Raw genomic sequence first — 25,170 nt, 5'->3', positions numbered from 1 at the left:
GTGTACCCCAAGGTTCTGTATTTATTTATCAATGATATAGAGGATGGTATTAACAGCTCTGATTCTATCATTGCAGATGACACCAAGCTTTGTAGCACAGTACAGTCTATAGAGGATGTGCATAAGTTACAAGATGACTTGGATAGACTAAGTGTCTGGGCATCCACTTGGCAAATGAGGTTGAATGTGGATAAATGTAAAGTTATGCATCTGGGTACTAATAACATGCATGTGTCGTATGTCTTAGGGGGGATTAAACGGGCAGAGTCACTGGTAGAGAAGGATCTGGGTGTACTTGTGGATCACAGACTTCTGAATAGCATGCAATGTCAGGCTGCTGCTTCCAAAGCCAGCAAGATATTGTCATGTATAAAAAGAGGCATGGACTCAAGGGACAGGGACATAATACTCCCCCTTTATAAAGCATTGGTACGGCCTCACCTGGAATATGCTGTTCAGTTTTGGTCGCCTGTACATAAAAGGGACACTGCGGAGCTGGAAAGGGTGCAGAGACGTGCTACTAAACTAATATGGGGCATGGAACATCTTAGCTATGAGGAGCGATTAAAGGAGTTACAATTGATTAGTCTTGAGAAGAGACGTTTAAGGGGGGATATGATAAACGTATATAAGTATATAAATGGCCCATACAAAAAATATGGAGAAAAACTGTTCCAGGTTAAACCCCCCCAAAGGACGAGGGGGCACTCCCTCCATCTGGAGAAGAAAAGGTTTAGTCTAAAGGGGCGACACGCCTTCTTTACCATAAGGACTGTGAATTTATGGAACAGTCTACCTCAGGAACTGGTCACAGAAGGAACAATTAACAGCTTTAAAACAGGGTTAGATACATTCCTGGAACAAAATAACATTAATGCTTATGCAGAATTATAAAACTACATCCCTTCCCCTTATCCCCTTACACCCTTCCCTTCAATTCCCTGGTTGGACTTGATGGACGTATGTCTTTTTTCAGCCATACTAACTATGTAACTATGTATGAGCGTCTGACAAATTGAGTCTAGTGTTTTCCCCAGGAACACCAATGAGCAGAGTATGCTAGAGTGGAGCAGTTATAGGTAGACTGATTTCTCACAGAAGTGGAGAGTACTGGTAAGAGGTAAGTGGTCATATGTAGATATTTTTTTGGAGTTGTGGAATGTGTAGGATGGTATGTGTGGGAAAATAAAAAATATGGATGATGGTTATGGTTGGATAAAGGGCTTTGTATTGTAGATGCTCAAATGACAATATCAAAATATGGGTGTCTGAGAAATGCTCAAACAGATAATATATGCATCAAATGCAATTTATTGGAAAAAAAAGAAGGTATAATAAATAAACAGTATAGGGGAATCACCGGGCCCTTGTGATTCCTGGTTAGAATGGAGGTTTTATAAAAAGCAGTATTAAAACATTTTGCTAAAAACAGCTTAAGTTCTGTCTAACTGTGGGCACTGAGTCTCGGTGCTACAGCTGTTGAGAATGGAGATGGTACTAAAACCTAGCCAAATGGAAGTCAATATTGTGGCAAGTATGTCCAGTGTGGTAAATGCCGTTTGCAAGAATGTGTTCAGAGTTCAGATACGATGTATCTTGCCTATAACTTGGTAAGGTTTGGCTGCTCTCAGATGTCTGCTATGCTGCTGTAATACTGTGGCTATTCCCCCTGGTATTCTAGGTGCTGTTGGTAAGTGAATAAGATGGTACTGTGTATCATTCACCAATGTTGGTTTCAGTTACGAGGGTCCTCTTTATAGTTGTGCTCTAGCTACTACCTCTCAGCAGATTGGATTGAGGGCAGCGAGTGTGCTTTATTGTGGGCATGAGGATTCCAGTCTTTCCAGCGGTTAGTTTAAAGTCTGGATTGGCAGATCTTCATTTGTTGCTGTGGCTGGCGATTGTATAGCAAAGCTGTGTGCGGGATGGTGACTGATGAAGCACTGGTGTTTAGACGTGTTTCGGACTGCCTGAGCCTTTCATCAGTGATCATATGGTCAGTTGGTGTAAACACTGAGATAGGAATATTAAGGTTAGGTCTCCCAATATTACAAAAAAACTGAATTGACTAGAAGGGAACCTCTAAAACATAGCTTTTAATATGCACATCTAAAAATGTACAAAAGTAGTATCAAAAAGTAGAAAAATAGACAATAGAAATTGTAATAATAATATTAACAGGCCGCCATCAGTATCCTGCCATATATGTATACCTAAGCAAAGCGCATCATCTCTCCAGTCGTAAGGCTAAGTTACTGTTACGCAACCACTAACACCTCACAAAATCACAGGAGAGACAGCCCGCTATGCAGATAACACAGACAAATCATTATTCACAATACAATAACCATTATTAAACAATGCTGTAAGAAACTATATTGCATATTGAACCGCTGATTATCTGGCTATTGAGGATAGTGACCTAAATAAGATTCCAGTACTCTGTATCAAAGGATAAATGAATCAGGATGTCTAGTCCACCAATGTATGCGAACTATAGATGACAAGTCCGCTGTTCACACTTAGCGCAGCCGTGCCTCCAAACAGGTAGCTATCCTTCAAATAGAATGCATATCAGTATTGCTGGACTAATTTCACAGTGATCACAGTCCACTAGATCATACACTCCAAGATATTCGGTTCAATGCGGTATTAAATTGTCCTTGCAGAAAAAATGGTTATTGTCACGGACGTTTGACCAGCATACAGTATTGATGTATATATTGTCACAGCATTCAAATAGTGTATATGCACAGTATTATAGTGTGGAATTTCTTAAATGTCCCCATCAGATGAATAAAGTAACCGGTTCACACTGTGCGATTTGAGCATATATTCAGCGTGTCTGCAGATTACTCCAGATAGGACTAATGTTGTCCACATATAATTGTTGATGTATATTGTCACAGCATTCAAGTAGTATATATGCACAGTATTGTAATGTGGAAATTCTTAAATGGCCCCATCAGATACATAATATAGCCAGTTCACACTTTGCAGTTTAGATTTATATTCAGCGTGTCTGTAGATTTCTCAACATAGGGCTATGTCCACATAAGCATATGCAATTTGCAGCACAGAAGCCTGATCTCCTAGTATGCCAGTAGTCAGTCCATAGATATCTTAGATGTACATTCACACGATGCGGTATATTCACTCACAGACTGCACACTAAGGCATATGTTGCCGTCCATCAGTAGCTCCGGAGATAGTGCTGTGAGTATATTTAGGTGTGATAGCATACTAGGTAGATGAATATAGGTTGCAGTATATTAAATGGCTTAATCTCCAGATGGATAGTTAGGAGTGCATTTAGACTATTCCCACACTAGGTGGTTTCCAATGTGCCCAGTTAGTTATGCAGACATACTGATATGCTGGCAAATACACTTAGCTGTATCCATAGATGCTTGATTCACGCCCGGACATCTGCATGCTGGTATATGACGACTGACGGCTCCTTCATATCATATCGTATCCATAAGGGGTCCAACGCGTTTCAATCGCTCAATATCCTCAGGGACCTTTCATAAGCTTGGTCTCCTTTACTGTCTTACAGTGCACTTTTCGCACCTCGCATGCGGCTCTGATGGCGGCCGTGCTAAACTAACACACGCTACAAACTGATATACCTGCATTCACCTGTTCCCGCTGTCTAAGGCTCCAATCAGGGGTGTGCCACGTCACTGGGAGTGGCTATCTATGCACACTGCTGATACGATCTGCCAAGATCCGAAGGGACTAGGTGCGGTATCTGTCAGTAGGTATCTAAAGACCTAGTACTGACTATATGTGTCGGGCGGAGGAGATGGACAACCGGCGTAATTAATTTTCATATAACCCAAGAAAAATAGAAAATATATAATCCTATGCATCTTTCATTGAATAGAACTGTGGTTCTTTATATATACCATAATTTCCTTGGCTGCCTATTTAAGTAGCTATTATCGTGCTGATACAATTGATGAGACTTCTTAACTTATTATATATTTTCTATTTTTCTTGGGTTATATGAAAATTAATTACGCCGGTTGTCCATCTCCTCCGCCCGACACATATAGTCAGTACTAGGTCTTTAGATACCTACTGACAGATACCGCACCTAGTCCCTTCGGATCTTGGCAGATCGTATCAGCGGTGTGCATAGATAGCCACTCCCAGTGACGTGGCGCACCCCTGATTGGAGCCTTAGACCGCGGGAACAGGTGAATGCAGGTATATCAGTTTGTAGCATGTGTTAGTTTAGCACGGCCGCCATCAGAGCCGCATGCGAGGTGCGAAAAGTGCACTGTAAGACAGTAAAGGAGACCAAGCTTATGAAAGGTCCCTGGGGATATTGAGCGATTGAAATGCGTTAAGACAGTAAAGGAGACCAAGCTTATGAAAGGTCCCTGAGGATATTGAGCGATTGAAACGCGTTGGACCCTTATGGATACGATATGATATGAAGGAGCCGTCAGTCGTCATATACCAGCATGCAGATGTCCGGGCGTGAATCAAGCATCTATGGATACAGCTAAGTGTATTTGCCAGCATATCAGTATGTCTGCATAACTAACTGGGGACATTGGAAACCACCTAGTGTGGGAATAGTCTAAATGCACTCCTAACTATCCATCTGGAGATTAAGCCATTTAATATACTGCAACCTATATTCATCTACCTAGTATGCTATCACACCTAAATATACTCACAGCACTATCTCCGGAGCTACTGATGGACGGCAACATATGCCTTAGTGTGCAGTCTGTGAGTGAATATACCGCATAGTGTGAATGTACATCTAAGATATCTATGGACTGACTACTGGCATACTAGGAGATCAGGCTTCTGTGCTGCAAATTGCATATGCTTATGTGGACATAGCCCTATGTTGAGAAATCTACAGACACGCTGAATATAAATCTAAACTGCACAGTGTGAACTGGCTATATTATGCATCTGATGGGGCCATTTAAAAATTTCCACATTACAATACTGTGCATATATACTACTTGAATGCTGTGACAATATACATCAACAATTATATGTGGACAACATTAGTCCTATCTGGAGTAATCTGCAGACACGCTGAATATATGCTCAAATCGCACAGTGTGAACCGGTTACTTTATTCATCTGATGGGGACATTTAAGAAATTCCACACTATAATACTGTGCATATACACTATTTGAATGCTGTGACAATATATATACATCAATACTGTATGCTGGTCAAACGTCCGTGACAATAACCATTTTTTCTGCAAGGACAATTTAATACCGCATTGAACCGAATATCTTGGAGTGTATGATCTAGTGGACTGTGATCACCGTGAAATTAGTCCAGCAATACTGATATGTATTCTATTTGAAGGATAGCTACCTGTTTGGAGGCGCGGCTGCGCTAAGTGTGAACAGCGGACTTGTTATCTATAGTTCGCATACATTGGTGGACTAGACATCCTGATTCATTTATCCTTTGATACAGAGTACTGGAATCTTATTTAGGTCACTATCCTCAATAGCCAGATAATCAGCGGTTCAATATGCAATATAGTTTCTTACAGCATTGTTTAATAATGGTTATTGTATTGTGAATAATGATTTGTCTGTGTTATCTGCATAGCGGGCTGTCTCTCCTGTGATTTTGTGAGGTGTTAGTGGTTGCGTAACAGTAACTTAGCCTTACGACTGGAGAGATGATGCGCTTTGCTTAGGTATACATATATGGCAGGATACTGATGGTGGCCTGTTAATATTATTATTACAATTTCTATTGTCTATTTTTCTACTTTTTGATACTACTTTTGTACATTTTTAGATGTGCATATTAAAAGCTATGTTTTAGAGGTTCCCTTCTAGTCAATTCAGTCAGTTGGTGTAGTAGTGCTTCCATTATACTGTCCCAAGGCAGGAGGCAAAATCTAGAAAAACTGGAATGAGCATTTCTGTGACATGGAAAACCGGAATGGGAATGAATGACTAAAGAAAAAGTGTATTGTGTTACAGGGGTTAGCATGGAGGTCTGATGGTATGGGAAAGGATGTGTAAAAGAATCCAATCTTGGAAACCGTGTTAGAATAATTCACAATGTGTCACACATGTCCATGGCTACCCCCTGTACCATGTTTGTTAAATCTATATTGCCACCGCAAGCCAATAAGCCCCTGTGCTTAAATGCCTGTAATATGCACACTGTTTACCAAAAACTTATGAAACTTGGCACAATAGTAGAGAGCTTTCATGTGCTTAATATTTTTCTACATAAAGGTCACATGACCAGGTAGCCATCTTGGTTTTATAGCAAATTGTTGTTCAAAATTCAAACATCTGCTTCACTGCAACTGCTTGAGTTAGATATATAAAATATTGTTTATAGTTGAACTGTTATGCCGACTTTTGTATGTTTATTACTAGTCTATTGATCACATGGTGTGTCCACCATATTGGATTGCGCAATGTTTTACAAACATCTTCTTCTCTTAAACCATTTGTTAGAATAATTCGCAATTTGGCTCACATGTCAAGGCCTACCTCCTGTACTATGTATGTCTAAATTTGAATAATTAGCAAATTTCACCAAATTTGACGGTCATTTTGAATTTTATAAGTTTTTAACCCCTTACGTATGCATATGTCATCACACCCTGGGTCTTAAGGACCCATGACGTATGCATACGTCATGGTCTTTTCCTGGTCTCCGCCGCTCACCCGGCGGAGATCGGAAGTGGATCCCTGCTGAAATCCTTCAGCAGGGATCCAGGGCAAACGTCGAGGGGTGCCATGTAGACCCCCCCATGTCGGCGATCGCTGCAAATCGCAAGGGAAATCGCCCTTGCGATCTGCAGCGATACCGGGCTGATCGGGTCTCTGGGACCCGACCGCATGGTAATTTTGCATGATCCCGGCTGTCATAGACAGCCAGGACCATGCTAATGAATAGGAGCGAGGTGGCAAGCCACCTCCTCCGAGCCCCTGCGATTCTTCGATTAGTTAACCGACCAATCGCGGGGGGGGCGGTTACTTCCTCCCGTCCTGCCCGGCCCCTGGAAGTCCGGAGAGGACGGGAGGAAGACCGGAGGACGCGGCGGGGGATGGGGGGAGTGCTGGGGCCCGGCCCCGGTACTTACCTCGTCCCTGAAGACCCGGATCCCGGCGATGAAGACGGCGGCGACAGGTGAGTGGATCTTCAGCCGCGGCCGGGCCCTTTACAGCAATGCACGTCGCCGTAAAGCGACATGCATTGCTGTATTGGGACCCTGTATACTACAACTCCCAGCATGCCCAGACAGCCCTTGGCATCTGGGCATGCTGGGAGTTGCAGTTTTGCAACATCTGGAGGTCCGCAGTTTTGGGACCACTGTGCCCTTCCAGATGTTGCAAAACTACACATCCTCAGCATGCCCTTACTGTCCAGGCATGCTGGGAGTTGTAGTTCTGTAACATCTGGCCCTTCAGATGTTGCAGAACTACAACTCCCAGCATGCCTGGACAGTTTTAGCATACTGGGATTTGTCGTTTTGCAACATCTGGAAGGGCACAGATTGGGAACCACTGTATTAGTGGTCTGCAAACTGTAGTCCTCCAGATGTTGCAAACTGCAACTCCAAGCAAGCTGGGAGTTGTAGTTCGGCAACATCTGGCTCTAAAGATGTTGCCGAACTACTACTTCCAGCATGCCTGAGAATGTTTGGGAGTTGTGGTTTTGCAACAACAGGAGGCACACTGGTTGGGAAACATTGTCTGTTTCCTAACTCAGTGTTTCCCAGCCCATGTGCCTCCAGCTGTTGCAAAACTATAACTACCAGCAGATAGACTGTGCATGCTGGGAGTTGTAGTTTTGCAACACCTGGAGGTCCCCCCCCCCCCCTGTTAATGTACAGAATACAGTGAGTATCAGGCTGCAAGTTTGCGATGCAGCAAATTTTGCGCGGCAGCTCAAACTCGCAGCGGGAAACTCACTGTAACCCCCCGCCCCTGTGACTGTACCCTAAAAACGCTACACTAACACAAAATAAAATAAAAAGTAAAAAACACTACATATACACATACCCCTACACAGCCCCCTCCCCTCCCCAATAAAAATGAAAAACGTCTGGTACGCCACTGTTTTCAAAATGGAGCCTCCAGCTGTTGCAAAACAACAACTCCCAGTATTGCCGGACAGCCGCTGACTGTCCAAGCATGGTGGGAGTTTTGCAACAGCTGGAGGCACCCTGTATGGGAATCACTGGCTTAGAATACCTCTATGTCCACCCCTATGCAAATCCCTAATTCAGGCCTCAAATGTGCATGGCGCTCTCACTTAGGAGCCCTGTCGTATTTCAAGGCAACAGTTTAGGGCCACATATGGGGTATCGCCGTACTCGGGAGAAATTGCCTAACAAATTTTGGGGGGCTTTTTCTCCTTTCACCCCTTATAAAAGGTGAAGTTGGGGTCTACACCAGCATGTTAATGTAAAAAAATAATTTTTTTACACTAACATGCTTGTGTTGCCCTATACTTTTCATTTTGACAAGAGGTAAAAGGGAAAAAAGCCCCCCAAAATTTGTAACGCAATTTCTCCTGACTACGGAGATACCCCATATGTGGGCGCAAAGTGCTCTGGGGGCGCACAACAAGGCCCAGAAGGGAGAGTGCACAATGTACATTTGAGGTGATTTGCACAGGGGTGGCTGATTGTTACAGCAGTTTTGATAAACGTAAAAAAAACACATGTGACCCCATTTCGGAAACTACACCCCTCACGGAATGTAATGAGGGGTGCAGTGAGAATTTACACCCCACTGGTGTCTGACAGATCTTTGGAACAGTGGGCTGTGCAAATTAAAAATGTTGTACAGCCCACTGTTCCAAAGATCTGACAGACACCAGTGGGGGGCAAATGCTCACTGTACCCCTTGTTACGTTCCTCATGGGGTCTAGTTTCCAAAATGGTATGCCATGTTGGGGTTATTTTGCTGTTCTGGCACCATAGGGGCTTCCTAAATGCGACATGCCCCCCGAGCAAAATTTGCTCTCCAAAAGCCAAATATGACTCCTTCTCTTCTGAGCATTGTAGTTCGCCCGTAGTGCACTTCAGGTCCACTTATGGGGTACCTCCATACTCAGAAGAGATGGGGTTATAAATTTTGGTGGATTATTTTCTGCTATTAACCCTTGCAAAAATGTGAAATTTGGAGGGAAACACACATTTAATTGAAATTTTTTTTAAATTTCTTTACATATGCAAAAGTCGTGAAACACCTGTGGGGTATTAAGGCTCACTTTATTCCTTGTTACGTTCCTCAAGGGGTCTAGTTTCCAAAATGGTTTGCCATGTGTTTTTTTTTTCCTGTTCTGGCACCATAGGGGCTTCCTAAATGCAACATGCCCCCCAATAACCATTTCAGAAAAACATACGCTCCAAAATCCCCTTGTCGCTCCTTCCCTTCTGAGCCCTCTACTGCGCCCGCCGAACACTTTACATAGACATATGAGGTATGTGCTTACTCGAGAGCAATTGGGCTACAAATACATGTATACATTTTCTTCTTTTACCCCTTGTAAAAATTCAAAAATTGGGTCTACAAGAACATGCGAGTGTAAAAAATGAAGATTGTGAATTTTCTCCTTCACTTTGCTGCTATTCCTGTGAAACACCTAAAGGGTTAAAATGCTGACTGGATGTCATTTTGAATACTTTGGCGTGTGCAGTTTTTATAATGGGGTCATTTGTGGAGTATTTCTAAGATGAATCCACTTCAAACCTGAACTGGTCCCTGAAAAATTGTGATTTTGGAAATTTTTTGAAAAATTTTAAAATTGCTGCTGAACTTTGAAGCCCTCTGGTGTCTTCCAAAAGTAAAAACTCATCAATTTTATGATGCAAACATAAAGTAGACATATTGTATATGTGAATAAAAAAAATATATTTGGAATATCCATTTTCCTTACAAGCAGAGAGCTTCAAAGTTAGAAAATGCAAAATTTTCAAATTTGTCATCAAATTTTGGGATTTTTCACCAAGAAAGGATGCAAGTTACCCAAAAATTTTACCACTATGTTAAAGTAGAATATGTCTCGAAAAAACAATCTCTGAATCAGAATAACTAAAAGCATCCCAGAGTTATTAATGTTTAAAGTGACAGTGGTCAGATGTGCAAAAAATGGCCGGGTCCTAAGATGTAAAATGGCTGGGTCCTTAAGAGGTTAATATTCATGAAATCAGTTGCAGTTGTAGAGGTCTATAGTGAGATACTGACTTAAGCTTGGTTTTAAGCGTTCAAGTGATTACATGATTTGGCAGCCATATTGGATTGCGCAATATTCTGCAAACAGTTTTTTTTTTTTTTTTTTTTATTGCTGGTCAGAACAATGTGAAAATTAGCACATATGTTCATGATCACTTTCTTTACCACAATTGATCACATGGTTTGGCAGCCATATTGGAATGCACAAATTATGCATGCATACTTTTCTTTGAAATTATTGGTCAGAACAGTGTGAAAATTAGCACACATATTTGTAATCAAATTCTGTACCACAATTGACGATATGGTTTGGCAGCCATTGTGAATTGAGCAATATTCTGCATACATAGTTTTCTCTGAAATTGCTTGTGAGAACATTGTGACATTGTGACAATTATCACACATGTTCGATTACATTCTCCACTAAAGCAATTGTTTGCTATAACCTGGCTGTGCAGCTTGGCCACCTGAATTACTGCTTGCGCGTGCGCGCGTGTGTGTGTATGTATATATATATATATATATATATATATATATATATATATATATATATATTTTTTTTTTTTTGTTTTGTTTTATTGTTGTAATTCTCAGCATATTGTCCTCATTATAAGGATCTTATAGTGAGTACAATATAGAGGGATGGTATTTCTACAGCTGTCATTTACAAATTTAATGTCTCACCATGGGGCAATGTAAAGTTACTCGTGGAACCCCCCACATAAAGTTTTACACACACAACTCTCACACCGACACAGTATAGATTTCACTACAATTCTGCTCGTCAATTCTCACCTTATATAGTGAACAGCAGCATCAACTAGTGTCTCTTATCCTTACACCACAGTCAGAACTATAGACTTCATTTCCCCACATCCCTCTCTATCATAGCAGCAGTCAGCACCATAGACTTGTGTATTTTCTTTGCACTCAGTCAGCTGCTGCTTAGACCTGTTGGTTTCTCTCCCTCTTTTTCCCCTCTTCCACTCCAATAAGCTGCAGCAGTCACTCCCTCTTACCCCAGAACATGAGCTCACTCCCTGAAGGTGTCTGCTCTACTGCAGTGTGGGAAGTGCCAGGCTGGCATCTTTATGGAGCATGCATAGCTATGTTGGTGAGACGCCATCCTCACTGTGCACAAGTCACATGTTGCAATATGATCACAGGGGGCGGGGCCTACCAAGACATGCCCGTCACAAGGATTTGCTCTGAACTTACAGGACAGTGTACATCTATACTGCACAGTGATTAGTGAGAAGTCTGTGGCACAATTGAGGTAAAACTAATGGCAGGTGGAGAAGGAGGAGGACCTGCTATACAGAGTCCTGAGCTATGCTTTGTGCCAAAACATTGGATCAATAAGCAGCAAAGTCAGCTGTACATGGAGAAGACAGGGCACGGAATCAGTGGGTAGAGCTCAGTGGAGATACAACCTTATTGGTGCGCAGCGTATGAGAGTGGGCGGGCTGAGAAGGCAATGTCACATGATCTGTGACGTTACATATTGTCACCTCAATTATGGGAGTTACAAATACAAAACATCGCTGAGGGTCGAGTCCTGCTCACATGAAACCACAGTAAACCCCTGACCGTGGGGGAAAAAATGTAAAAATTCTTCCAATTAGTAAGTTACTGGTCTTTCCTTCCCCTTACTTTGTAATTTAGTTTTTTTTAAAACATGGATAAACCCTTTAAATGATTTGCTGATTAGACCTTTACATTTTGTGACTCAAAAGTAAAAAATTCTGTTTGTAACATTGACCTAAATTTGATTTTTTTTCTTTTTTTTAGAATGCGCCTGGTACACAGGACAGCAACACAATAAACAGAAAGTGGAAGCCTTTTTAAACACTGTTGTACACACACAGGAATTTCTACAAGTAAGTAATCCCCCCCCCTCCCCCCTTACATGTTAAAGGATTTTCTGACTACACCATTGTACTGCAAATGACAGATCATAATATTTCATAGGTGTAAAATAGACAAATTCAAAAATTCCAACCTATAACCCTAATGGGTTAATCCAAAGGAACGTGAAATTTTTAGCACGTATTTCACTTCGGATCCACCGCTGAAGGACCTCTGTATGCTGCCTTTTACATGTGCCTGCTCGGAGCTGCAATACGCCGCTATGAGCAGACACACTGTGATGTGTGAATCGCTACACGCATGTTCAGTATACTCGCATATCGTGGCAGCTCTCAGCCTAGCTCATAGAGCATGGTGAGCCGCTGCAATGCGTGTGAGTGCACCGTGCATGCTCGGCAACTCGCACATCGTGCATGCTCGGCAACTCGCACATCGTGCATGCTCGGCAACTCGCACATCGCTCTGAGCAGGCACATGTAAAGGTACCATACAGAGGTCCTTCAGCGGCAGATCCGCAGCGTAAAATCCGCGTTAAATCCGCTCGTCTGAACGTACCCTTAGGCAGATGCCAACAGCCTCATACTATGACAGCACTCTGAGACTGCCTCTGCCTAATTGGAACAGGAAAAACACAGAGTTTAAAAATCCACTTCCTCCTCTCCATTCTCAATGTTTTTCCTGTCCTAAGTTTAGAAGGAATCCCAAGAGTGCAGTATGGAGATTCCTGCAGAGGGACAATTTTCTTCTTCCTCCTTTTTTGTTCCAATCCTAAAAATGATCAGGAAAGATCCATTATTTGTAAGAAGAATCCACTCTTCCAAGGTTTGTGGGTCCAAATAAGCGAAAAAAGGCTTCTAAAAGTTCCATTGCTAGATGGGTCCACATGGCCATCACAGAGGCTTATTCAGCTAGAGTGAAAGATTCCCCCCCCCCCCCCCCCCCCCTCTTGAGTTAAAGGCTTATTCCTCCTGGGCAGAGAGAGCATCAGGCTCAAAGGAACAGCCACCTTTTGAAGAATTTACTTATATTCTCCAAACATTACAGGCTAGATGTTGTCTGTCCCTAAAAATGCTATTCTTTGGTATTTTTCTCGGAGCGCTGTTATAGAGACAACAGGGAAAATGGTGAATTATACTCGCCAATGATTCTATTTCTGGGAATCTCCATAACCGCAAAAAAAAAAAATTTAAATCACCATCTTAAAGGGAATCTGACAGCCTGTTCTCCTGTCCTTAACCCCATACATAAAGTTTTATAGTGCGGGTAAACATGAGTAAAATCACCCACAACAGCACCCCTGGGCAGGACCTTCCACCGCAGGAAAGGAAACCTGAAGATAAAAACAGCACACACCTCAATTCAGGTTTCCTGTCCTACGGATCGAGAGCCTGTAGATTGTCAGGGCATTACCTCTCCTAGTAGCTGCAGGTGCCAAGTGGTCTGGTTGCAGGAGTGGAGCTCACTGTTGACCTTAGTCTCCCTCTGGGAGCAGTCAGATGTCTGCTGCAGGGTCCAGCGGAGGTTCGTACCAGCAGTTGTTCCCTCCATCGGAGAAGGCTGGAACACGCGCGCATACTTAATGACGCAAAATGCAAGCACCTGACTTCACTTAGTGCTGGGTGGTATACCGGTTCATACCGAATACCGGCCGCGGCGCTTTAAATGAATGACATGCTGGCCGGGGCGCTTTAAATGAATGACATGCTGGCTGCGGCGCTTTAAATGAATGACATGCTGTCCGCGGCGCTTTAAATGAATGACATGCTGGCCGCGGCGCTTTAAATGAATGACATGCTGGCCGCGGCGCTTTAAATGATTGACATGCTGGCCGCGGCGTTTTAAATGAATGACATGCTGGCCGCCGGCGCTTTAAATGACCGACATGCTGGCCGCCGGCACTTTAAATGAATGATATGCTGGCCGCGGCAAGCTGTCACCTCCCCCTGCAAGCGCTAAAAGCCTGGCTTTTATCGCTTGCAGGGGGAGGTGACCGCTTCCGGCTCGCAACTTAATCGTTTCCAGCTCCGCGGCCCACATCTCATTCATTTAAAGCGCCACGGCCCGCATGTCATTCATTTAAAGCGCCGCGCCCGCATCTCATTCATTTAAAGCACAGCGGCCTGCATCTCATTAAAGGCGCCCGCATGTCATTCATTTAAAGCGCCGCGGCCAGCATTCCAGTCATTTAAAGCGCTGCGGCCTGCATGTCATTCATTTAAAGCGCCGCAGCCAGCATGTCACTCATGCAGGGATTTAGAGAAATAAAGCAGCGCCGGGGGTTTACCGTTAAATACCATGGAACCGCCATAACTTGCAAAAATACCCTGATATGCATTTTTAGTCATACCGCCCAGCACTAGCTTCACTTCCAGCGGCGCCTGGCAATTCAAAAAGACGTGCGGAACCATCTGTACAGCCGCCCATGGTTTCCAAGCATCCGGAAACTTCTGTGACTTCAGCACTGTACCTGAAAGTAAAGATTAATTGCCAACAGTGATTGTGGTGCACCCTTCTGGTACCTACTATTACGAAGACCTTCCCTCCTCCTTCATGTCTGAGCCTATGTGAGCCATAGGCTCAGACATGAAGGAGGGAGGTGGATGCTCTAAGGCCAGCAGCTACAGTCCGGCACCTATGTATTGACCTGCCTGTTGGTGAGCTTATTCCTTTTTTCTTTTCTGATGGTGTTATTCTTTTTTTTCTAGGTAGATAGAACCCTAAATCCCACAATATTGAAAATGATGTGCAGAATGCAATAAGCCCCTTAGTCCCTTCTAAAAGAGAGCTTTTTCTGCTTCTGTAGATCTGCTAGAGGCACAGGAGTCTCTTGCCTTAGCTGAAGAGGATCCAGGAGGAGCTTAAATCTTCCCTCCTGGAGTTGGGTCTTAGGGGTGATAGGGAACCTACAACCTCTGTGTCATCAGCCACTCAATACGTTGCTTGCCCTACTAACATGACAGTATCTGAAGGAGAAATGCTCAGATGAGGAATCTGGTAATAGGTCCCTTTTTTTTTTTCTCCTAAGGACATGGAACAACAACGTAAAGCTATTTGCCTCACAATTAATTTAGAAGCCAGTAAGGGGACTGTATCGGCAGATTATCCCTTTATATAACGGTTTAGGCCCTAGAGAAATGCATACCTTTTGTCTGCATAAAAATATCAAGGACCTAATCAAAAAAGAATGGAGTAATCTTGATAAGAGGTCCTAGGTCTAGACACCTTAAAAGAAAATATCAGTTTCAGGAACATGTGTCAAAACAATTGGGATAGAGCTCCTTTCATTGATGCCCAAGTTGCTAAAATGTCAAAAAAGCTTGCCTTGCCATTTGAGGATTTAGGGTCCTTGTCAGACCTGATGAATGAGAAAGCAGATTTATTTCAATAAAAAAAAAAAAATTAAAAAACTTGGGAGGTTGCGGCTAGGTCATTAAGGTCCTCTGTTGCTTCAGTTTGTGTAGCCTATTCTGAGTGTGGTTATCACAATTGAAATTACATCTGGAGAATAAAACATCTAGAAAGGAAATTCTAGTTTTTTTCCCAAGAGTTTCTAAAACGGCTAATTTTTTTTAGCAGACCTATCTGTTGAGACCTAAAACTGTCTGCTAAAGCAGCTGCTCTTTCTAATTCAGCTAGGTGAGTCCTTTGGCTTAGGTCCTGGAAAGGGGACGTTGAATCCAAGCTGAAGCTCTGCTCTTTACCATGCAAAGACGATTTCCTCTTTGTGTCTCTATTAAAGGTATCTGATAAAAAAAAAAAGAAAGGGTTTCCCTTTCCTCCTAAATCAACAGTCAGGATTCAGTGATAGGGTCTTTTAGATTGTCTTCTATCAGAGGTCCCAGTAAAATTATAAATTCCCAGTAAGGGTAGGGGGGTTTCTGTTTAATCCCATCAGAGACTCCCACCCTAAAGATCCCTAACAATGAGACCATCATTCCAGAGGAGGAACATGTGTCCATGTTTTTGGAGGCCTGAAAGGAGATATCTTCCGTTCCTTGGATAATAAATACCATCTGCTCGGGACTTAAGGTATTTTGGAGTTCCAAGTCCTCCCCTTGGAAAGATATCTCCATACATCATAGTATTAGATAATAAGGAAATAATGAAAACCTTACCCACTTTTCTTCCTTAAGTTTTGTTCGATTTTCACAAATCGCAGGAAATTCTTGCCTTTTATTTCGTGAAAATCTGAAGAATGAAGGTGAGAAGGCTTTCCATTATTTAGATGTAAGGAGATGGCTTTTTGAGACTTTTCATTCCATGAAGACCATATTTGTACAAGTATCTCTTTATAGTGAAATAGTGTACCACAACTCCATTGTCTATTCGGGTAGAAAACAGACATGGTGCACATCTACAATCTTGTATAATGATCTGATTGCTTCTCAGCATAATATCAAAAACAGGTTGTTAGTATACATTTTTGATCAAAAAGTACAAGCCCACTCGCCACTTCAAGGCCACCTATTTAGAGTGGGTCCCTAACGTCCCCAGCATAAAATGGCGTAGCTCTGTGCGGCGACCATCACCGCCGCGACACCAGTGCCCACGGGGGGGAAAACAACCCACTGGCAGAGCGGCTCCAATGCCACTCAAACCAGTCTATGGGCCGCACCTCCCCGCAGACACGGTGCCACGGCAGCAACGGACGCCGCACAGCACCACACCGTCTGAAGAATGAAGGTGAGAAGGCTTTCCATTATTTAGATGTAAGGAGATGGCTTTTTGAGACTTTTCATTCCATGAAGACCATATTTTTACAAGTATCTCTTAATAGTGGAATAGTGTACCTCAACTCCAGTGTCTGCCAGATATTTCTGGAGGGATTGTGCAGTCAAACGTGGGTTTTGAATTGTTTTTCTCACAATCCTTCAAGCTGTTCTGTCTGATATTTTTCTTGGTCTTCCAGATCTTGCTTTAACTTCCACTGTTCCTGATGACTGCCATTTCTTAATTACATTTCGAACAGAGGATATTGACATCTGAAAACGTTTTGCTATCTTCTTATAGCCTTCTCCAGCTTTGTGAGCGTCATCTATTTTCAGTTTCAGATTTCTAGACAACTGCTTAGAAGAACCCATGGTGCTGATTGTTGGGGAAAGGTCAGATGAGTCTGGGCATTTAAAAAACTTTGAGATTGACATCACCTGGTCTTCTCAGATGATGATTGAGAACAATCCATGACACTGACAGGTCTCAGCTTTGCAAAGGGGGCAGTGCATGCTATAAATTCTGCAGGGTGCCCAAACTTTTGCAGACACCATTTTTTTGTTTTCTGTTATTTTGAAAGTGTAAATGATGGAAATAAAATCTAACTTTTGTTGACATATTATAAGAATGTTCAATCTGTAACTTGACGCCTTTTGGAGATTTTTTCCATCTTTCCTTGGCTTCTTTATGCACATTAATACAAATGTTTACTTGGGGTGCCAAAACTTTTGATCCCCACTGTACTGCTCACAGAGCAAGCAGTTGGTGGGGTAGAAATGGAGGTTGGAGAAAATAGCTAGCAGGTCCAAGTATGGAGCTGGATTAGTGTAGTAAGAGGGACTGGAAAGGGGACAAGAAAAAGGAAAGCCACTTCTGCTTCTGATCTCCCAAGCAAAATTGCCAAGTTGGGTGATGATATGAGGTCCTCAGTATTAGAGATGGAAACCCTAGTGAATACTGGTTTCCCTAACAGCCAGGGGAACAGTCCAACTAGTAGTGCGGGGGATGGTAATGCAGGTAGGCCAAGTTGTAGGGGATTCTATAATCAGGAAGATGGATAGAATAATTTGTCACCAAGACCGCCTCAACCAAATGGTTTGCTGTCTCCCTGTGCCAGGGTTCGGCATAGTTGAATAATAAAGTAGCAATCTTTGCAGATGATACTAAACTCTGTAAAACGGTAAACACTATAGATGACAGTGCACTATTACAAATGGATCTGGATAGGTTGAAGGTTTGGGCTGGGAAGTTGCAGATGAGGTTCATAAATGCCCACGATAAGGAAATAATTCTACCACTGTACAAATCACTAGTCAGACCACACATGGAATACTGTGTACAGTACTGGGCACCAGAGTACAAGAAAGATATGGTGGAACAGGAGAGGGTCCAAAGACTGGCATCCAAGGTAATATGGGGAGTGGGAGGACTACAGTACCCAGAAAGATTATCAGAATTGTGGTTATTTTGTTTAGAAAAAAGAAGGCTTAGGGGTGACCTAATAACTGTGTATAAATATATCAGGGGACCTTACAGAGATCTTTCCCATGATCTATTTATACCAGGACTGGATTCATAACAAGGTGGCATCCTCTACGTCTTGAGGAAAGAAGGTTTCTACACCAGCACAGACGGAGGTTCTTTACTGTAAGGGCAGTGAGACTATGGAACTCTCTGCCAGAGGAGGTGGTCATGGTGAACTCTGGATGAGTTAAAAAGGGGTCTGGATGCATTTTTGAAGAGTAATAACATCACTGGTTATGTATTCTAGATTTATAGGGACAGAACGTTGATCCAGGGATTTATTCTGACTGCCATATTTGGAGTCGGGAAGGAATTTTTACCTCTAGTATGAGGGTTTTTTGCCTCCCTCTGAATCAACTCAGTAGGGACTCATTAGGTATATCGGTTGAACTTGGTGGATTCTGTTTTTTTTTCAACCTTATGAACAATGTTACTGATAGTGGACTTGGACAATTTTATGCACGGCTGTGCTGACTTGATAACGATTACTTGACTGACTTGACTGACTTGACTGAGACTGACTATATCCCTTTTGTAGCTTACCAGGTGTTAGGTTCGACCCCAAAGGCCGACGTCTTCTGTCGGCGGATGCCCAATTTGTACGTGGAAAGCCTGTATGGGGCTGCAGTCACCCAACGTTCCTTCCAACACTACCTGCCATTCAAAATCACGACACAAACACAAGTGTTGTCTCCGTAAGCTGAAGGCAGAACTGGCCTGCCCTCTTGCAGTGTATTTTCTTATATAGCCCATTTTCAATAAGGCGTGCTCAGTAAACTCTACATTGTACAAACACAGGAAAACCATAAATCTTTCACATAGTAAGAAGAAAGTTAAATACAAAATATACATTGCTTAAGCTCAAATATAATGAACCATTGTTTCAAGGACGCATCTGGGGTAGAAAAAGAAGAGTGTCTGCATTCTTTTTTTTTTTATTCCAACGTTTTTATTGAATTTTACAGAAAAACATACAACAGTAGTACAACCATAGAAAAGTTGTAGGTACTCCAAACGGGGCACCTGATATACAATGGGTCATTTGACTATCAGATGAACAATTTCTAATTAACTTAACACGCCCATTACTTGGGCTATGGATATATTAATAACAGAGGTAAAGAGAAACATTAGCATCAGAAGGGGTAGAAAAACAGAGTTCCTATTGGTAGGAACTAAAAATAAAACAGATTTCACAATCTAAGGTGAAAGGGAAGTAAGTGCCACAGTGTGTGTCTCTACAATCATATTCTTTTTACTAAATAGGGTCTGATTTATCTCAATCTGGCTGGAGATGAGGACAGTGTGGACTCGACAACCAAGCATTCCACCTCTGAAGAAACAGTTTGTATTATGAGTGGGCCAAAGCAAACATTTTCTCATAGCCACAGGAAAGGTTAAATACATTAATTAGTTCCAGGAGATTCGGTACCTCATCTGACTTCCAACGTCTGGTGATCAAAAGTTTGGTAGACATTAAAATATGGGCAGTAAGTGTACGTGCGTGGGGATGTATGCGTTCCAGTCCTAACAAGAGTAAGGCCAAACACTGTTGTAATACAAAGTCGTGACCTAAGAACTTTTTAAGGAGACCCTCAATCCCATTCCATAGCGGTGAGAGTTTAGGGCAATCCCACAAAGTGTGAATGAGAGTTCCCTCTTGGCCGCAATTTCTCCAGCAAAGCTTGGAGCAATTAGAATTAAAGCGATGTAATCTACTAGGGGTGTAATACCAACGGTAAATAGACTTGAGTACTGCTTCTCTGTGGCTAGTGGAACGAAAAATGGATCTGACAAATCTAAGGGCAGTCATCCATTGTTCAGTCGTGAATGTGTCTCCTAACTCTCTCTCCCACCTGTCCATAAATGGTAATCTATGGGGTTCTTGTCTGTCATTCATTAAATTGTAGAATAGTGTGATTCCTTTTTTCCTGGTAGCGGGATTCTGAAGGAAGGATAGAATTCGGGACGGGATAGAAAAGCTACGAATGAATTGGTCTATGAGGAGGCTCCTTATCTGTAGACATTTGTAGAAATCATTGCGTGGGATGTCATATTTAATTTGTAGATGTGGAAAATGTATGGTATCGTGGGAGTCAAACAGATCTCCCACCGTGAGTATGCCTTTATCCCTCCAGTTGCGAAGAGATAGGTTGGGAATGAAATGGTAAAGGAAATCTAGGGGGAAGTCTTTCATCATGCACCTACGGAAGAGGCTGTGCCAGGAATGTCCTCCACACCAAGTCAGAGAGGTTAATGGAAGTTAGAAATGTAGAGGGTGGAGGGGGAGAAGTTCCCGTGGAGATCAGTAGTCTGGATCTAAGGGATATAGGTGCAGAGCACTCTTTCTCAATTTCTACCCAGTATTTATCGGGATTTTCAGTGCACCAGTACTGTAATTGGTCAAGTATTTACGATTTGTAGTAATCCTCAATGTGTGGGAGACCCAGGCCTCCAGCGTCGGGGTGAGTTGTCATGAGTTTGCGAGCTATTCTGGGTTTGCCATTTGCCCAAATGTAACCTGAAATATCTCTGTTCAGAGACACAAAAAAGGATCTTGGAATAAAGATAGGTAGAGTTCTAAAAAGGTAAAGGAGCTTCGGAAGAATGAGCATCTTAAAGGCCGCCAGACGACCCAGCCATGACACAATCTGTTTGGAATAAGAGAGTAGAGATGCCGAAATAGAGGTAGCTAATGCGGGGAAGTTTGTGCGGAAAGTGTGTTTGGAAGGGGAAGTCAACTGTATCCCTAAGTAGGTAATCGATTCTGTCTGCCAGTCAAGGTCAAAATTCTGTTTGAGCGAATCTTTCATAGATCGTTGCAAATTTACCGGTAAGATTTGCGATTTAGAGGTATTAAGCTTATAAAAAGAGACTTTGCTGAACTCATCTAGCAGAGAGAATAGAGAGGGCATAGAGGTTGGTACATCGGTCAGTGTCAGTATGACGTCATCGGCAAATAACGCCAACTTTTGTTCTCTGTCACCCACTCTTATCCCATGTATGTTGTTATGTTCCCTCACCGCTTGAGCCAGAGGCTCAACAGCTAGGACAAAAAGCAGGGGTGAAAATGGACACCCCTGTTGTGTGCCGTTCGACAGAGTGAACCAGCTGGATAAAGCACCATTTGCAAAAACTGTGGCTGCTGGATTGGAATACAGCGCTTTGATGGCACTAAGAATGGCTCCTGAGAATCCAAAAGCTTCCAAAGCTGAGAATGCGTACTGCCAGTTCACTCTGTCGAATGCCTTTTCAGCATCAAGGGTTAAAAAGGCTGCAGGAGTATGATAATGTTCACAGTATTGAATTAAAGACCTCAACCTTCTGGTGTTATCTGGGCCCTGTCGTCCCGAGATAAAGCCTACTTGGTCAGCTCCTATGAGGGAAGGGAGTAAGGGCATTAACCTGGACGCTAGGATTTTAGCGTAAATTTTCACGTCCCCATTAAGCAGGGAGATCGGTCTGTAATTAGAAGTACTGTCTGGTGGTTTGCCCGATTTGGGAATGGTAGTGATCAGGGCAGTCAGCATTTCCTGCGGTAGGGAACCTGTGGACATCGCCGTGTTAAATACAGTCAGTAGGTAGGGCGCTAATATGTCATTGTACCTCTTATAGTATTCATTAGGAAGTCCGTCAGGTCCAGGTGCTTTGTGTGAGGGCAGGGATTTTATTGCTGTTAGAATTTCCTGTAAAGTAATAGGAGAGTTAAGTGAATGTAAAGTAGAATCAGACAGACGAGGAAGATGCACAGATTGGAGAAAGGCGTTAATAGAAGTTTGAGTCGGCTGGGGCGTCAGGGGGTCATCCCGCAAATTGTAAAGTGTGTTATAGTATGCTTGGAACGCATTAGCAATCTCTCGTGGAGAGAGCACAGTTTTGCCCGTTGTTGGATGGATCATTGCTGCTATCCTACTCTTAGCCAGAGAGGGTTTAAGCCTTCTCGCCAACATAGTCCCGGGCCTATTGTCTTGGGTATAGAAGCGGAATTTAGATTTTCGCAAGTCTTTTTCAAATTGGTAAAGGAGTAGCTGCCTCAGTCTTGTGCGAGCCTGGAGCAGTTGGGACAGAGTGTCCGGACTAGGGGAAGTTTTGTGTAGGGACTCTAGCACCGCCACTTTGTCTAGGGCTTCCTGAAGATCCCTAGTGCGCTGTATTTTAACCCCTTAAGGACTCAGGGTTTTTCCGTTTTTGCACTTTCGTTTTTTCCTCCTTACCTTTTAAAAATCATAACCCTTTCAATTTTCCACCTAAAAATCCATATTATGGCTTATTTTTTTGTGTCGCCAATTCTACTTTGCAGTGACATTAGTCATTTTACCCAAAAATGCACGGCGGAACGGAAAAAAAAATCATTGTGCGACAAAATCGGAAAAAAAACGCCATTTTGTAACTTTTGGGGGCTTCCGTTTCTACGCAGTGCATATTTCGGTAAAAATTACACCTTATCATTATTCTGTAGGTCTATACGGTTAAAATGATACCCTACCTATATAGGTTTGATTTTGTCGCACTTCTGGAAAAAATCATAACTACATGCAGGAAAATGTATACGTTTAAAAATGTCATCTTCTGACCCCTATAACTTTTTTATTTTTCCACGTACGGGGCGGTATGAGGACTCATTTTTTGTGCCGTGATCTGAAGTTTTTATTGGTATGATTTGTTTTGATCTGACTTTTTGATCACTTTTTATTCATTTTTTAATGTTATAAAAAGTTACCAAAATACGCTTTTTTGGACTTTGGAATTTTTTTGCGCGTACGCCATTGACCGTACGGCTTAATTAATGATATATTTTTATAGTTCGGACATTTACGCACGCGGCGATACCACATGTTTATATTTATTTATTTTTACACTGTTTTATTTTTTTTTATGGGAAAAGGGGGGTGATTCAAACTTTTATTAGGGAAGGGGTTAAATGATCTTTATTAACACTTTTTTTTAACTTTTTTTTTGCAGTGTTATAGGTCCCATAGGGACCTATAACACTGCACACACTGATCTCTCATCCTGATCACAGGCGTGTATTAACACGCCTGTGATCAGCATTATCGGCGCTTGACTGCTCCTGCCTGGATCTCAGGCACGGAGCAGTCATTCGTCGATCGGACACCGAGGAGGTAGGTAAGAGCCCTCCCAGTGTCTGATCAGCTGTTCGGGACGCCGCGATTTCACCGCGGCGGTCCCGAACAGCCTGACTGAGCAGCTAGGATACTTTCAGTTTCACTTTAGAAGCGGCGGTCAGCTTTGACCGCCGCTTCTAAAGGGTTAATACCGCACATCGCCGCGATCGGCGATGTGTGGTATTAGCCGTGGGTCCCGGCCACTGATTAGCGCCGGGACCCACCCGATATGATGCAGGATCGCAGCGCGATCCCGCTTCATATCGCGGGAGCCGGCGCAGGACGTAAAAATGCGTCCTGCGTCGTTAAGGGGTTAAGGGTGGAACCAAGGCGAATAAAATCGCCCCTGATCACCGATTTGTGTGCTAGCCACAGGGTTGTTGGGGTAGTGTCTGGAGTTTGATTCAAAACAAAGTATTCAGTGAGGGCCGTCTCATTGGTAGTGCTATGTTTGGAATGAGCTATAATGTGAGAGTTAGCCCGCCATACAAAGTCGCTATGTGTAGGTTTGAAATCTGTTAGCGTAAGAAGGGTGGGCACATGATCAGACCATGTAATTTCACCAATAGCTGCCTTGTCCACTTTATCTATCAACCCTCTAGATATAAGAATCATATCAATTCTTGAGTATGTGCGGAATCTTGGGGAAAAGTAGGTATAGTTGCGTTCTGAAGCTTGCAAAAGACGCCAAGCGTCAAAAAGATAATTTTCTCTAAAAATGTCATTCAGGTAGAAAGAACGTTTACCGTCTAGACTTGATAAGTCAAGGGCAGGGTTGGATACAGAGTTGAAGTCTCCACAGATGATCACCTCACCCACTCTAGCGTTAGCTATCAATGTAAATAGCTTCTTCAGAAAGCGACTCTCCCTATGGTTCGGGGCATAGAGATTCACAAGTGTGTAGTGAACATTGTTAATACAACAGACTAAAATGATATACCTACTGTGGGGGTCTACAATTTGTTTTGAAATCGAGACGACTAAATCATCTCTGAAAGCAATAAGGACTCCCCTCTTTTTCTTTTCAAAGGTGGAAGATAAAATTGTGGGGAATTTTCTATGACGCAAGGTAGGAGGATTAGCAGAGGAAATGTGCGTCTCTTGTAGACATAATATAGATGCATTTCTTCTCTCAACCTCATGCCATAGAAAGTGTCTTTTTTGAGGGCTATTCAACCCGTTCACATTCAATGAGAACACGCTCAAACTCATGGTAGCAATGGATGAAAAATGGAACGCTTATAGTCTGGAGGGGGTTAAAAACTTGACTTACCACTCCGTGGTTCAGACAAGGATGTCACACACTGACCTTAAGAGTCCTATGGAGGTCGACACACACTGGGCAGAGCTGTCAAAAGATTAAAAACCCGACTTGACTCTAAGAGCCACAGACGGGGATGTCTCACACAAAAAAGTAAAAGGGAAAAAGAAAAAAGTAGTATCCTACAAGAAAAAAAGAGGTTAACGCTTGTCACAATATAAAGACAATTATAGTAACAAGATGTACAGGCAACAGCACTATACAAACGGTGAAGTAGGCTTTGAATGAAAACACCGTAACAGTGGGTGTGGGAAGGAAAAGTCACGTATTGGTCAGCTAAGTTGCTTTAAGCCATAACACCGGGTCCATAGAACAAAATTATCGGGGTTCACGGAACAAGACATAGTACAGTCAAACAAGGTTCACTCCGGATCTTTCCCTCCAGGCTAAATAGGTCTAGCGGAT

The 25,170-nt window shown here is 42.7% G+C and overlaps 1 protein-coding gene across 4 annotated transcripts in view; it reads left to right on the top strand.

Annotated features, from left to right (window-relative positions):
- Window positions 1–25,170, top strand: part of CENPI (centromere protein I) — a 466,748-nt gene that overhangs the window by 242,434 nt on the left and 199,144 nt on the right. For all 4 annotated transcript variants that reach the window (XM_056540598.1, XM_056540599.1, XM_056540596.1 and 1 more), the window contains one exon: window positions 12,007–12,095. In XM_056540598.1, coding sequence (XP_056396573.1) covers window positions 12,007–12,095 — 89 coding nt within the window. The remainder of the gene's footprint in view (window positions 1–12,006; window positions 12,096–25,170) is intronic.

Source organism: Hyla sarda, chromosome 9 (assembly GCF_029499605.1).
Source record: "Hyla sarda isolate aHylSar1 chromosome 9, aHylSar1.hap1, whole genome shotgun sequence".
Classification (NCBI taxonomy): domain Eukaryota; kingdom Metazoa; phylum Chordata; class Amphibia; order Anura; family Hylidae; genus Hyla; species Hyla sarda.
This window is presented reverse-complemented; position numbering and strand designations above follow the sequence as displayed.